Raw genomic sequence first — 15556 nt, forward strand, 5'->3', positions numbered from 1 at the left:
GTCAGCTTCATATTCTCCAAACCATCTATAACATCCTCAGCCATGGTGAAAGAAGTCCAAAGAAATAAGGAAAAGTAGAGGCAGAACCTTAGGAAAACCTAAGAGAGGAAAAAATCTCGTGTAAAATTTTATGTTTATTTTAACATAGTAATTTACTTTTTCCTATTTTACACACTCATTTTCCAAAATACTCCATAATAAATTATTTATTTTACACTACATTTTATTAAAATATTAATTTTTCTTATTTTTTTTCTTTGTCCACAATAACCACTATTCACTTTATTTCTTAATTCTTGAGACATATAAAGAAAGAATAAAGAAATTAAATACAAAATACATAGTGTTAATCTAAATTTTACAAATCTTGAGCTTGACTGATGTGTGTAATTTTAGACTGTTAATATATAAAGTTGAGCATTTTCTATTTTGGATGCAAATGCTCTTAGACATGGAAACCTCATCAAGAAAGAATAAAAAATTAAATACAAAATACATAGTGTTAATCTAAATTTTACAAATCTTTAGCCTGACTGATGCGTGTAATTTTGGACTTTTAATATATAAAGTTGAGCACTTTCTAGTTTGGATGCAAATGCTCTAGACTTAGAAACCTCATCAAGAAACTCACAACAACAAAACCATTTCATACACACACAATACGATACAAATGAAGCCACCAATCTCTTCCTCCTCTCTTCTCATCAGAAAAGCTCGTCTCTCACCCTACCTTCTCATCTTACTAGCTTTCATAGTTTTCGTCACAGTTCTCTATGGCCAGGACTTCATGTGGATCTTCAGCCAACAACTCCAACTCTACGCTGACCAGGGCCAACCCGTTTCCAGAACAGGTGAGTTGACTCAGTCCAAACATCCGATTTAAAACTTATATACACATATTTGCGTACGGCACATGATAATTGTTATGGAAAATTGAGTTGGGTTTTGTTTTGGGGTTAGAGCAGAAGTGGGAGAAGTTGCCCTTTGCGATAGGGAAGGCCCAGGAAGGCTGTGACGTGTTCAGTGGGAGCTGGGTTAGGGACGAGTTGACTCGGCCTCATTACCAAGAATCGGACTGTCCGTACATACAGCCACAATTGACGTGCCAAGAACATGGGCGACCCGATAAAGAATACCAATATTGGAAATGGCAGCCACACGATTGCTCTCTTCCCAAGTAAGTATTGCACCAGTTAACCCAGAAAAAAATTTCTTTAAGCTAAGAATTAGATTATCAATTTTTAGAACATTTTTGTGTGGTAGATAAATTAAAGCACCACTAACATATAGATTAAAGGAATATAGAGTGCTAATTATGACTAAATGAGCATTAATCACTCTCTGCAATGGTTTATTTTTCTGGTTGAATCGGATGAGAGTTTTTAATCTGGTTTGCTAAGTCAAATTTGTTTTTACACGGATTTTTTATTGTTTCGATGTGTTCCTGAGTTTCTACATTCAGAAAGTCACCGACAGGTTAAAAATAGGTTTATCTTACTTTAAAAGGATAAAAAGAAAAAATACTTACTAATGTATAGGTTAATTTATTAAGTAAATATTGAGGGAATGCTTATTATTAAATTTTTTTTTTTTGTTGAAAATGTTTGTTGATCAAATTACAGTGGTGTTAGAATTTAAATTCCAATTTTCTAGAAAGGCTCTAAAAATAACTAATTAATTAAGAATTTAATAAAGAAAACGATTTTTCAGCTGGCTTATTATGGTTTATGGTTGGACACGTGTCAATTGCTTTGGGCTTTGGATCTCAGCCGATGAACCAAATATAAAAAGAGGTTGGCGATATGCACAAAGTAGTTGCAGTGGGACCCACTTCAAACGTGTCACTCAGTGTTGCGCGTCTTTTTTTTTTGGTGGGGCCAGTTTGGAGATGAGTATTAGAAAAATTCCCAGGACAGCAGTGCTTTCTTTGTCTCGGCATTAACATTTTTTTTGAAAATAAAGAATTTTTTTTTAATAGAAGATTCTCTCATATTTTTGTTTTTTGTTTGGTTGGTAGCAATTTTAGAATGAGTTGGAAAGTTATTTTTCAATTTTTCTTATTTAACATGAAGTGAGATAGAGTTGTTTTTCATAACTTAACTTGATGTAAAATAGAATTATTTTCTATAATAAAGAAGTCAAGAAACAATTTTCCTTTGACCCAATTTATATATGACATTACCAAATACATAAAAACGTAAAAAAACCATCTTTAGTCTTCATATAAAGTTCATTGAAACAAACAAAACTTTTATTAATAAGTTTATGTAATTATATGCACATATGTTTTCACAAATTCACCTTGCAACTAAGTTGCGATTAGTAGGTGAGAAAAAGGGTGTTAGTGGTTGGTGTATAATATCAAAGTAATGTTGGATTAACCACAACCTAACTACTTGGAATTGTTTAAAAAAAAAAACCTAACGACTTGGACTAAATGTCTTTACAATTATAAATATTTAATATATTAAATGAAATTTATAAGAAATAGGTTTGATAATATTCCCTTTTTGAGGACATTTTCAACAGTCCAAAAATAAGGAAAATTTATTTTTGGTAACAAAGAAAAAAAAAAGAAAAAAAAAAGAGAGAGGAAACTATTATGTTCTCCATATGGATTCGGAAATCAGAAAATTAATGTTTCGGATGGTCCAGGCCCTTATAACCCTTGTAGGCCCTGATGGTTCGGGCCATTTCACCTAGGATGAAACTCTAGGGCCCATCAAGCAGTTTGAGAGTTGATCCCATATTATGGGACTATGTCTATGGGCTGTTTGGTACAGTCTACCAGATTTTTTTGGGGGGTCACTTTCGACTTGGAAAAGTTGTTCATTTCAGAGCACTAGCACTACACATGACAGTTAACTGTTTTGAATTTTGTTTTTATTGTATCTACCAAAAAAAGGAACATATAGTTTCTGTAGAGAAATAAATGGAAACAATGTTAGTCCGTGTCCAGCTTGTCCAAGGAAACTTGTGTTCCTTCCGTTAGATTAGAAGTTAATAATAATAATAATAATAATAAAAAGAAGTTAAAAGATAGTAACATTTATAGGTTTGATATGATACTTGCAATTCTTTTGAAGTTTTTCCAATTGTGTTAAAGGTATTATAGAGTTTTTCTTAGTTTCAGAAACTGATTTAAACGATACTGATTGCACTTGCAAGACCTTCTATTCATTTACTTTGATAAGTACTTGCAAGAACTTTTACTTTGGTGGGTTAATTAAAACCTAATGAAATACATAGAATTTTCTGCACCAACACTCTCATTTTAATTAGTTTTACTTGACCTCTAAGCTAACCAGGTAATGTTCTTCATATTGAATTCGTAATCTTTCCAACGAATTTAGCACATATATTAATATTGTTCTCTCAAATTAATTATGTATAGTTTCAATGCCACATTGATGCTTGAGACTCTCCGGGGAAAGAGAATGATGTTTGTCGGGGATTCCTTGAACCGGGGCCAATATGTTTCAATGGTGTGTCTTCTCCATAAACTAATACCTAAGGATGAAAAGTCCATGGAAACTTTCGATTCGCTAACTGTTTTCACAGCCAAGGTGACATTCAATTACTGCTTCGCATTTACAAATCTAAGTGTTCACATTTTGCTTTATGTTTATTTTTGTAACCATTATTTTTTTTGTTTCCCTATATTTAGAAATACAATGCCACGATTGAGTTCTATTGGGCTCCATTTCTTCTCGAATCAAACTCAGATAATGCTGTCATTCATAGGATATCTGATAGGATTGTTAGAAAAGGTTCAATCAATAAGCACGGACGATATTGGAAAGGCGTTGATATATTAGTATTCAATACCTATCTTTGGTGGGTGACCGGCTCGAAGATGAAGATCTTGTATGTTCTTGCTCTACAAAATCACTTATTCACCTCTCTATTAGTGTTATCTCTTCTTGATCTAATGGCTTAAACATTTTCAGGCTAGGATCCTTCGATGATGAAGTGAAAGAAATTGTTGAGCTATCAACTGAGGATGCTTATCGCATGGCAATGAAAAGTATGTTAAGATGGGTGCGGAATAATATGGACCCCAAGAAAACAAGAGTCTTCTTTACTAGCATGTCACCTTCTCATGCAAAGTAAGCATTCTTTAGGCTTGCAACCTCTAGTCTTAACTGTCTTTTTCGTTATTAACTCAACTCTCTCTCTCTCATATGCATGAGTGCACACATACTCATGAGTTCATTCAGGGATAGAATGGGAGGGGGTTGAGTTTTAAAATAATGGTCAAGATTAAATTCATCATCTCTTACTGGTTTAAGTTTTGGGACAAGTGACAATTTTATCATACCATCAAGGTAGGTGGCTCTGACTTTTGAGTTCAAGCTATGATTTCACTCAGTTCACTGTATTTAACTTAAACTTTCAGGACAAGTGAAGGTTTATTACTGAGTTTGATATAGAGCAGAGAATTGTGAATTTAGGTGGCTACTACCAGCTACAAAAGAGAGAAACCCTAAAGGATAAAGAATGCACATGACACTATTGTATATCCCACGAACTTTCCATATGAATGTGGTATGCATCTGTTAGTTAAAACATACGGTCATGAAAAAACAACAAAATGAAGACTTCTAAGCCTTAGCCAAGAGGGCCAGGACATAGATGACCTCCCCACCTTAACCCAAACTGACAAGTAAATGAGCTAGTAATATTTCACCAGGTATAGCTGTAAAAAAATTAACAAAGCATTCACAAAATTGTATTGCAAATATATTACCATACTAATGCTATGTTCTCCAGCTCTCATTTAGCTAGTGATCAGCATAGAGATTTATTTTAAGTTCTATAAAAGCATGAAAAATACTAAAACAATTACGAATTTTATTATAAAAACCTTACAATGTAAAGTGACAATGAATGTGATTGATTTCACATAAAAAAAAAACTTAATAAATAAATTTCTTAATTACATTTTTTGTGTTGTATTCAAATGTTGACACGTCAGTTTGTAAATTCTATTTAGTAAAATTTTTAATATCCCCCCCTTTTTTGGAATTTTAACATCAACACCCTTATATCACACATAAAAGAATATAAGGGACACTACTCTAATTGAACATAAAATTTGGCAGGAGCATTGATTGGGGAGGTGAACCAGGTCTCAACTGTTACAATCAGACTACTCTAATTGAAGATCCAAATTACTGGGGTTTAGATTGCCAGAGAAGTATAATGGAGGTGATTGGAGAAGTATTCAGTAAATCAAAGTTTCCCATTACATTTCTCAACATCACCCAACTCTCAAATTATAGGAAAGACGCCCACACTTCAATCTACAAGAAGCAATGGAATCCATTGACTCCTGAGCAAATAGCAAAGCCTTCTAGCTATGCGGACTGTTTACATTGGTGTTTGCCTGGCCTTCAAGATACTTGGAATGAGCTTCTATTCGCCAAGCTATTCTATCCTTAAAGTGTGGTCAAAACCCAAAATTGATAAATCCTCTCATATACATATGGGTGTGAATCTGGAAGTAGGGCATTTAAACCTATTACGTTTGAAGCTATGTGACACTTGGGTCAAGGTAAGAGAGAGAGAGAGAGCATCTGTGTAAAATAACATTGTTGCAAATTAAAGGAAAATGAAAATGAAGAAAATTGATTTGATTTTTTTGTAAATGGAATATCAAATCTGAAATTTGCTTGTTTTTAGTTTCGAGTATTTGGAAAAACATGTAAACACATGCAACTTCCAACCTACTAGGTATTTTTTACACCCCTGCCTTTCATTTTTGTTTCAGGCTTAAAATAAACACTATTTCCTAGTGTTATGTCTCAATTAAAAAACAAGACATTACATGGTAATGGTATTGTGTGTATAAACTATACATATAGGAGCCTATAGATAAGCCTAAAAGTTCTAGGCCTAATTTTGCTCTAATAATAAAAATTCTAGGTCTAATAGCATATAAATACAATACCATGTGCAGTAAAAGCTAGTACAATCGTAGTAGAAGTGTAGAACACTAAACCTAAACTAGACAAGTGGTCTAGAGTCTCTAGACCTTGGACTTTGAACCTATACTGTAACATATAGAAATGAACTTTGAACCTATACTGTAACATATAGAAATGAACTAATGGCCAATTTTTCAACTTTAAACCAAGCATTACCATTTATTTTTTCATCTTAAACTTCTATTTGTACATTATATATCAGGTAAGCTATATCTTCCTTTAACTCCGCTGCCTTTGGGAAATTCTATTAATGCCGCTCCCTACTGGCTACTGCTATCTTGATATCTTCTTTTTCAACTGCTTTGCCGACTCATCAACATTAATTGTTTAACCAAACCACCACCGGAAAAAGTAGCATACAAGTCTTAAAAAAAAAAAAAGGATTGAGATAGAAGCATACAAAGTTAGCAACCAATGGGTTCAGTGATGAAGTTTAATTAAGAATAATCTCAACTTACATGTTTCTAAATATATATATATATATATATATATATATACAGATATCTCAGCTTACATAAAACCTATGCATGATTTGTTTTAGAAGAACCAATGCATGAAATTAATAAAATATAAAAGTTACAACAAGTCTGAATGTTGGGTGGAGTGGGATAGGGTAAGTAGTTCAAGTGAGCAATGAATGATAGAGATGCAACATTTGTTAAGGTGACAATTTTTTATATTAAAAAAAAAAAAATAGAATTGGAGTATGATCAATTTTACATGGGTTCATCGTTGACACGCTTTAATAATTAAAAAAAAAAAATTTCTAAATGTCACTAAATCTATTACGAGACAAAATTAAGTTCATTGAGACCCCAAGTAGGGAAAAGCATCAAAATTTGAAGTGGTCAAAGGGCATCGCAAGCTGGCAATGACATTATACATGTGATAATTAACAAAAACGAAGTCCTCGATTCCTTGGGCCTATTAACCTTTTCGGCCCCAAGACGGTAGTTAGTCTGCTTAATGCAACACGTCTCATGAGTCATAAATCATACACACCTTCTACTCTTTGACCACAACATGACAATATCTTTTTTTGGTTAAGAGGAATTTTATTAACAAAAAAACTAAAGCTCAAGCTGAGAAACAGGGCAAAGCCTGTTCATGTACAAGCCTTTGGAATCAAACTCCAACAGAATTGATATGTCCACACAGGAGGACTTTCAAAAACAGTAAACTCATCTTCTTGAAGACCTCCCATCCAAGCTAGAGCATCCGCACAGCGGTTTGCTTCCCGGAAACAATGCTTGAAGCGAACTTGAGGAATTTGCTGTATCAAGTGTCTACAATCACCCAAGAGAGCAAAAGCAAAGATATTAGAATATTTGAGATTCACAATAGCATCCACAATAGACTTTGCATCCAACTCAACATCTACTGCTAAAATGCTGCGATTTACACATAGACTAAGCCCGTCTCTAAGAGCCCATAGCTCAGCAAGAAAGCTTGTTGTAATTCCTATTTTTCGAGCAAACCCAGCTACCCAACCACCCTCTTCATTGCGAATCAAACCCCCTCCCCCTGCCAAACCCGGATTTCCAAGGGAAGAACCATCTGTGTTCAACTTTAACCAACCTGCTATTGGTTTTGACCATCGAATAGGCCTAACAATTTTAACAACGGGCTCCTTGGCTGGAGCAGCATAGAAGTAGTACTCAAAAGCCCTTTGGACTATTTCCTTAGCCAAGTGAGGGTTCGGCCCAAGGCTCCTAAAGACCATGTGATTTTTGCGCTTCCAGATTAACCAAACAGCAAAAAGAAATTGAATACTCCAAGGAATGAGCAGCTGACCTGTGGGTTTCTTGTTAGTACTATTGATTTTTAACCACTCCTGAATATCTCTTTCAAAGAAGAGATTGTCCACATCATGCACTCCCAATTGACTCCAGATAAGCTTCACAACTTCGCAATCCCTTAGAGCATGCAATATGGACTCATTGGATGAATGGCACAAGGGGCAGGAGTTCTCAGGAACAATTCCCATTGTAAGGAGACAATCTTTTACTCCTATACTATTATGTAAACAAAGCCAAACAAAAGATTGAATTCTGGGCAGAATCTTAACTTTCCAAATCCAGCTTCCCTCAAACTGAGCACCATTACCCACCGTAGTAGCTAACTTATAGGTAGACCCAATATTGAAAGTACCATGCTCTGAATCTATCCAAGTTAATTTATCCCCTCCTCTCGAAGCCAAAGCAACCGGAATTGCCTAAAGCTCAAGTTTTGTTGGATTCGGAAAAACAAAGGGAATTTTTGACCAATCCCATCCACCAACAGAGACAACATCCTTCACTCTTAGGTCCATTGCTTCTCGGGGCAGGGGGCCCTGAATGGCTTGCCGGAGAGAGCCCATCTTGGTCCAGCTATCATTCCAAAGGCTAAGACTACTTTCCCTTCTAATGGTCCATCTAATTCCTTTTTGAAACACCTCAGCTCCTTTTTTCATTGCAGCCCACACCCTAGAGCAAGGCAATCTGTCTCTATTACTTGAATTTATTCTTCTAGTGCTACAATATTTGCTTTTAAGAACCTGAGCCCATAAAGAACTTTCTTCTGACTGATATCTCCAATTAAGTTTTGCTAGAAGTGCCAAATTCCTTCCCTTAGTCGACTGGATCCCTAAACCACCCTCTTCTCTAGTCTTCGTAACCTTTTCCCAATTCACTCAATGAGTCTTCTTTGTTGTTTCCGAGGAGCCCCACAGAAAATTCCTATTTACTCTATCAATTCCCTTAGAAATTTTTCCAGGTAAATAAGCACTTTGCATGACATAATTAGGGATAGTAGAGGAAACATGCTTAACTAAAACAGCTCTACCTGCCAAAGAGAGGAGGTTTGCCTTCCAACCTGAAAGTTTCTGCTTAACCCGATCCAAAACAAAGTTGAAATCATTGGCTGAAGGACCAGAATGTTTTATGGGAATGCCGAGATATTTTCCAATATTTGGGGTAGATTGGAAGCCCAAAATATTACACAAAGAAGCTCTCATGTCCCTGTCCACATTTGGCGAAAAATAAACTCTGGATTTCGCCTCACTAACTGTTTGCCCGGATCAATTACAGAACTTATCTAACACCTCACGGACAATGGTGCAATTGTCATGGTCAGCCCTAGCAAAAAGAACTAAATCATCTGCAAAGAAAAGGTGTGAGAAAGCCAATCCTCCCCTAGCTGATTTCACAGGATTCCAGCTCTTAGAGCTACACTTTGCTTCAATGAGGTGGCCAAGAAATTCCATACATATGATGAAAATGTACGGAGATAAAGGGTCTCCTTGCCTAATTCCTCTAGAAGGAAAAATTTGATCCAACCTAGCTCCATTTGATAAAATAGAGGTGCTAACCGAAGAAATACAACTCATGATAAGCTTAATGAGCCCTTGAGGAAGATTTATTTTGGTAAGCATCTCCCTAATGAAGCTCCACTCGAGCTTGTCATAGGCTTTCTCCAAATATATTTTGATTGCCACATACCTAACCTTGCCTTCTTTCTACTCACAAAGTGGATAAGCTCTTGTACTAAGATGGCATTGTCCGTACCCTTTCTACCCGGAATGAAAGCAGTCTGAAGAGGAGAAATAACTTGGTCAAGCAGCGGTCTCAATCTTGCAACTATTACTTTCGACACAATCTTATACACCGTGTTGCAAAGACTAATTGGGCGGTAGTTGTTTAAGGTTTTCGGGCCAGGAATTTCGGGGATGAGAGAAATGAGGGTACTATTTAAGAACTCCGGAACTTCTTTCAACATAAAAACCTTCTTAACTTCCTCCATGACAGACCTGCCTACTACAAGCCAAAACCGCTGGAAAAATCCAGCGTGAAGACCATCAGGCCCAGGGGCCTTAAAGGCTTTCAAGGACCAAAGACCTGCTCTAATTTCCTCATCGGTAACCTCTGCATCAAGGCTGTCCCGATCCTCATCCGTGATGCAAGCATGCCAGGTGTTATTAGACTGAATAAGACGAGGAGCGGAACAAAGAGACGTACTGTACAACTTAGCAAACCCATTACGAATCACCTCTTTCACCTCATTCTCATCATGCACCCATTCTCCAGTGCTAGACATGATAGCACTAATAGTGTTTCTCTTCCTTCGTACCAAAGTAGAGATATGGTAGAAGGAAGTGTTACAATCACCAAACATCATCCAGTTCACTCTAGATTTCAAAGCCCAAAGTTCCTCCTCTTGGCTGAGAACACAAGCCAGATCAGCTTGGAGTTGCCCATCGAATAGGCAATATCACTGGCGATGATATGGCTCTTGATCAATATCTTGACCTATTGACGTTTCCGACTCTCGAAGAACAGTGAGTTTGGGTTACATTCCATGTCTCCATTTACCGACTCTATACATACGGATGGTGAGCTTGACTCCCCTCATGAAAAAAAAAATAGTCAATATTCTTTTTTGTAAGAGAATATATATCTCTTATGCATTCTATATATGTATGGATTTTACATAATATTATGAGATCCACATACTATAGAAAAAATATGGTATATATTTAAATACATGATATAAGAGTAGCGCTTATTACATATGCACTTACAATGATGCAAATTTTTTTCTTTTTTTGATGAATCAGAAATTTTATTAAGAGAGAAAACAAACTACACAGGCAAACAAGCCTCACCATGAATAACAGAAACAAAAGAAAGGGGGCTATTACTAACATCAAAAGAACCAAAAAAATTACAAGCTAAAGACCACTTAGCTAGAAAATGAGGAGCCATATTGCACAACCTGAGCACCCAACAAATAGAAACCTTAGAAGAAGATGCAATAAAGCAATTGAAATCGTAGTCTCAAATCACAATTTTTGACTTGGCAAAGCGGAAAAGTTAAAGAGACTGCATGATTAAAAATTTATTCTGAGAAATGGGATGGTCATGGAACAGGCTTATAAAATAAGCATAAGTTCTTAAGTGATCTATGAAACATATGGTTGAAAATTGGAATGGACAAGGTAATATGGTATACACAAACACATATATGTTCATCTTTTTACTTAATAGAGACAAGAAATATGGTTTCTAAGGTTTTAATATTCTTTTTATTCTTCTTTTCTCACAGAGAGTGAAGTTTTTTATTTAAATTTCTATTGTATTTGGGAAAGAAAAAGATGCTATCTATGATTCTATCATGGTTGCTGATCTATACTTGCAAATTATTGATCTTGCCTATTAGGAGCCAGCTGTGGCTCAAAAACCTAGTTGTGTACTTGTGTAACTAAAAGTCTAGACCAAACAAAACCCAACGAGATGGAGCTGCATTCTTGAGATGTGGTAGATAGGGAACTTGCACCAGAAACAGATTCCCATAAATGATACGCAATTTACAAAATGGACTCTTTTTTACCATTTCATATTCCCACCAGGACAACTTCAATATTGTTGCCACCTAAGTTTTACCAACCTCAAATGATCCATACATCAATCATGGAACAATTGATCCAGAAGTACTGCATAATTTACTTAAACAAGAAGTGTTTACGCATTTAAAATTTATAATATCCCAAATAAAATAGAAATATTCAAAAAAAAAAAAAATTAAGTACACCCTAAAGTATGTAAGTATATGAAATAATTAAGCAAGTGATGATTGATCAATTTTTAAAAAGTTTAAAAATGGTGTAACAGGCTCTCTCAAAAGGGGATGGACTCCACACATGGGTCTCATCGTAGGGCCTACATCCTTTGTGAAAGGCCAAAACATTGCTCGAGACTACTTAATTCTTCTTTTTTTGTTGTGATGATCACTTGGTATTAAGACTATTCAGTCCACAAACACAAATTGGAGGTTGGCTAGGTGAAGAAAATTCTAGAGATGAATTGTTGTCCAGTCAAATCATTCGTTGGGACACAAGGAAATGGGTGGCTTTTGATTTCATCCTCGTTCAACAAGGGGGACATTTAAAAGCCTGCTTGGCCACTTGCAAACCCAACTTGCACATTTATCCTTCCAACACACACCATATAAATATAATACATAGAGAGAGGGGGAGAGAGAGAGAGAGAGAGAGACAATATAAAAGTGAGAAAAAAAAAGGTACAACTTGCCTTTGTTTCCACAACAACTTGAGTTTTTAAAGTCAAGTTGCAGCACCTGCAGTTGCTGATTCCTATTCATAGCAACGATTTGGTGTCTTTAGTGTAGAATTCAAACTCTCCGTGCAAGCGCAAATACGGAAAATTCCTAGGCATGTTTTTTGTTTTTTAAATATATGTTTATATAAAATTTATTTTTTAAATATATCTTTAGGATGGTACTGTTTTCACATCCAATTTAATATATATATATATATATATATATATTTTCATAAAATTTCGAGAGACTAAAAAAAATGATATAGAATCACTTTCTTTTATGGTTGGGTTTGGATCTGCATTTTGCTCTCAGCGTTTGCATTTTTTTTTTGTTTAAAGACTAGCACCTGGTGCATGATCAGTGCATCTGGGCATATGAACCAAAAAAAAAAAAAAAAAAAGTGAATAATAATTTTTCACATATTTAAAAATTATTTTGCTACAGTATTTTCAATTTTCAACAAAATAAATTGTATCTAAATAGACTCATATATGGATCAGATTGATTAGAACTCAGAAGTTTCAAGGAAACTTACAAAAATATTAATGCTGACTGTCATGCACCACCTACTTATTAATTTTGCTTCGCAAGAAAATTAATTATTCGATTCATGAAGGACAATGAAATGGACATTTATCATCATCACCATCTAAAAATGCTTTTTTTCACTATTTGAGATTAAGAAAGCATGTGGTAAACATAAATTCGTACTAGGTAAGAAAATCATTTTTAATGTGTGCTTTGTCTGTATTAGATTGGTGTTTAGTGTAGTGCAAATTTCTAATCTTCACACAATAACATATATTATATCCTAAGAGGATAAAGTAAAGTATTTAATGTACGACGATTTCATATATATCAAATTTCCGCAAATAGATTAAACGCATCCCACATTTTATAATTACAAGCAATTAAAAGGGGGCCACATTCGAATTCCACTAGCTTCATACGATAAACTTAAACTAATTTTGTGATTTATGAGTTGCCACTTGATTTTCTTCTCTAAGAAAATATATTGTGCAATTAAAGTAGGGTTTACTTTACTGGGGTCTTGGTTCAACAAGAAGAACAAGAAAAAAAAAAAAAAATGGAAAACATGAAAGCTAAGTAGAGAGAATTCACAATGACTAGTACCCAAGAAAACAAGTCCCCAAAGAGACACACTGATCATATAGCATAAATAAAACATAAAAATACACTATGACTATTGTGTATAAGCTAATGTAGGTAAAGGAAAACAATGACTAATTAACATTTACATGAATACATATATGGGTCTCAATGATATATGATAACCCAATCCAAACCCATATCCAAAAAAAAAAAAAAAAAAAATTATAGAAAGAAAGAAAGAAAGAAGCAATTTAAGAATAATCACCATGCAACATGATTTTTCTTGCTACTTTGTAGCCATATTCTCAGCGATCTGAGCCAAAGACTGCAAATTACAACGTACTATTGTATCCACAAACACACACGTCTCTTCCTTAGTATTACCCGAAGGCACATCCACAACGTAGGACTCGACCACCACTGTCCCGGTCCCAGTTCCGGTCGCGTGAAGGGTCATGACCGACCGGTAATTGTTGAGCCGGTGATCACCGCCGATGATGCTGAAGCTGATGACGTGGCGCTCATCGTCGAGGATCTCGAGCCGCTCCGTGCTTGACTCGGCGGGGAGTCCCGACACCACGTGGACCTCACGGAGCGTGCCTACGTCGCCATCGCCGTCTATGACGTGGCAGCTCTTGACAAAGTGCTTGTACGCCTGAGGGTTGTCAAAGCGGCGGACAACGGACCATACCATCGAGACGGGCGCGTTTATGGTCTGCACCACCGCAGAACAACATTGATTTGACTCAACCATGTGAAAGTGACGTTGCGATATGGGCTCAGGTACCGAGACCCTGAAAGATAACGGAGTGACTCGAAACCTGAGACTTGAGGATTGGGAGGGTTTAGAGGTGGTTGTTGTGGTGGTGGGAATAGCAGGGTTAATTCTGTGGAATTGAAGTGATGAAGGCATTTTCTTTGTCAATTTTCTCTCTGTTCTTCTTGGGAAAGTTAGGGTTGCTTCCACGAAGTACACGAGAGTTTATTTATATGTGTGTATTATATACATTTTTTAGAAAAGAGAAAAAGAGTGGGAAAGAAAGATAGGGCTTGGGTTGTTTTTTGTTGTCCACTTGGATTAGTTTTTGCTCTCTTTCCAATCCCCAGAGGGCCGGGAGAGAGAGTTTTAGACTTTGTGAGAGAGAAAGAGAAGGAGAGAGAGAAGGTCTTTTATGTTTTTATCTCATGGCTGACGCCAAAGCTAGCAAGTGGATCATCAAGTTGCAACATGTTTGGACTTGGTTTTTAGCTTAATTATCCTTTTCTTTATCTGAATCTACAACGTTGCCACTTTGTTAATTACAATATTATACTCATTGTCATCTTTTTATGAATATATATATTTTATCAAAGTTTTTAGCATTAAAGCTATAATTGTAGACTGCCGACGACTCATCAAAAAAATTGTAGACTGCCGACGGTGGACGGTCTATGCTTTTTAAGTATTACTAGCTAGTACAATATATCTAGAAGATAGTCCTCCTCTCTAGCTCAAGTTGCAGCCATGCATGCACCTTGCGCGGTCCAATTGCAGCTGTTGGGTTTGTCAAAGCAAATTTCTTGAAAGGCATATATATATGTTAGAGATATATTAGCCCCATTAGCATAGGTACAAGCTTAATTTTATTTTCTAGTACAAGTAAAATCTCAAGATTTCATCAAACTTCCATCTTGAGTTTGAGAGAGGGTGTTAGAGATATATTAGCCCATTAGCATAGGCCCAAGCCTAATTCTACTTTGTGTGCAAGCCAAGTTTCCTACTTGTACTAGAAGTCTATTAGTCTAGGGTTTAGTCTACTATATATATACATGTTATAATTCATTATAACACAGGATTTGTACTACACTATAATATATTATTGATGTAGTCCTTTAGGGTTTCCTCCGTGGATGTAGGCCGTTAGGCTGAACCACGTAACTCTCGTGTGTTATTGTGTTTTATAACATGTATATATATAGTAGACTAAACCCTAGACTAATAGACTTCTAGTACAAGTAGGAGACTTGGCTTGCACACAAAGTAGAATTAGGCTTGGGCCTATGCTAATGGGGCTAATATATCTCTAACAATATATAATGCCAGTCTTGCAGACAAGTCACGAGATTATGAAATACACACACAGACACAAACATGGATATTTTCCAATTTTTATGTTCACAAAGGGATTATGTTTTATTAATATTTAGCTCATCGTTTCTCCCAACAAAAAAAAAAAACACTAACATACCAGTTAGAAGTTCTGATTATTTTGAACTTAGAACCTCACGAATCTCATTTTACAGTAGAAACCAATACACTAATCATTGAAATTAATTACCATTTTAGTTGGTGTTATATTATGATATATTATTATAAA

At 35.6% G+C, this 15556-nt stretch overlaps 2 protein-coding genes across 3 annotated transcripts; one reads left to right on the top strand and one right to left on the bottom strand.

Moving 5' to 3' along the window:
* Window positions 1-501: 501 nt before the first annotated feature.
* Window positions 502-5651, top strand: LOC126697784 (protein trichome birefringence-like 33). 2 transcript variants are annotated; one of them, XM_050394883.1, is made up of 6 exons: window positions 502-851; window positions 966-1177; window positions 3395-3566; window positions 3668-3867; window positions 3951-4109; window positions 5106-5651. In XM_050394883.1, exons 1-6 carry the CDS (start codon window positions 774-776, stop codon window positions 5443-5445), a joined length of 1161 nt encoding a protein of 386 aa, XP_050250840.1. In that variant the 5' UTR covers window positions 502-773; the 3' UTR covers window positions 5446-5651. The 2 variants fall into 2 exon arrangements, with proteins under 2 accessions (XP_050250840.1, XP_050250839.1); XM_050394882.1 differs by having other exon boundaries at window positions 505-851; window positions 961-1177.
* Window positions 5652-13225: 7574 nt separating this feature from the next.
* LOC126697785 (abscisic acid receptor PYL4-like) lies at window positions 13226-14338 on the bottom strand. Its single transcript, XM_050394884.1, has one exon. It carries the CDS (start codon window positions 14110-14112, stop codon window positions 13486-13488), a length of 627 nt encoding a protein of 208 aa, XP_050250841.1. The 5' UTR covers window positions 14113-14338; the 3' UTR covers window positions 13226-13485.
* Between the last annotated feature and the right edge of the window lie 1218 nt (window positions 14339-15556).

This window comes from Quercus robur, chromosome 8 (assembly GCF_932294415.1).
Source record: "Quercus robur chromosome 8, dhQueRobu3.1, whole genome shotgun sequence".
Classification (NCBI taxonomy): Eukaryota; Viridiplantae; Streptophyta; class Magnoliopsida; order Fagales; family Fagaceae; genus Quercus; species Quercus robur.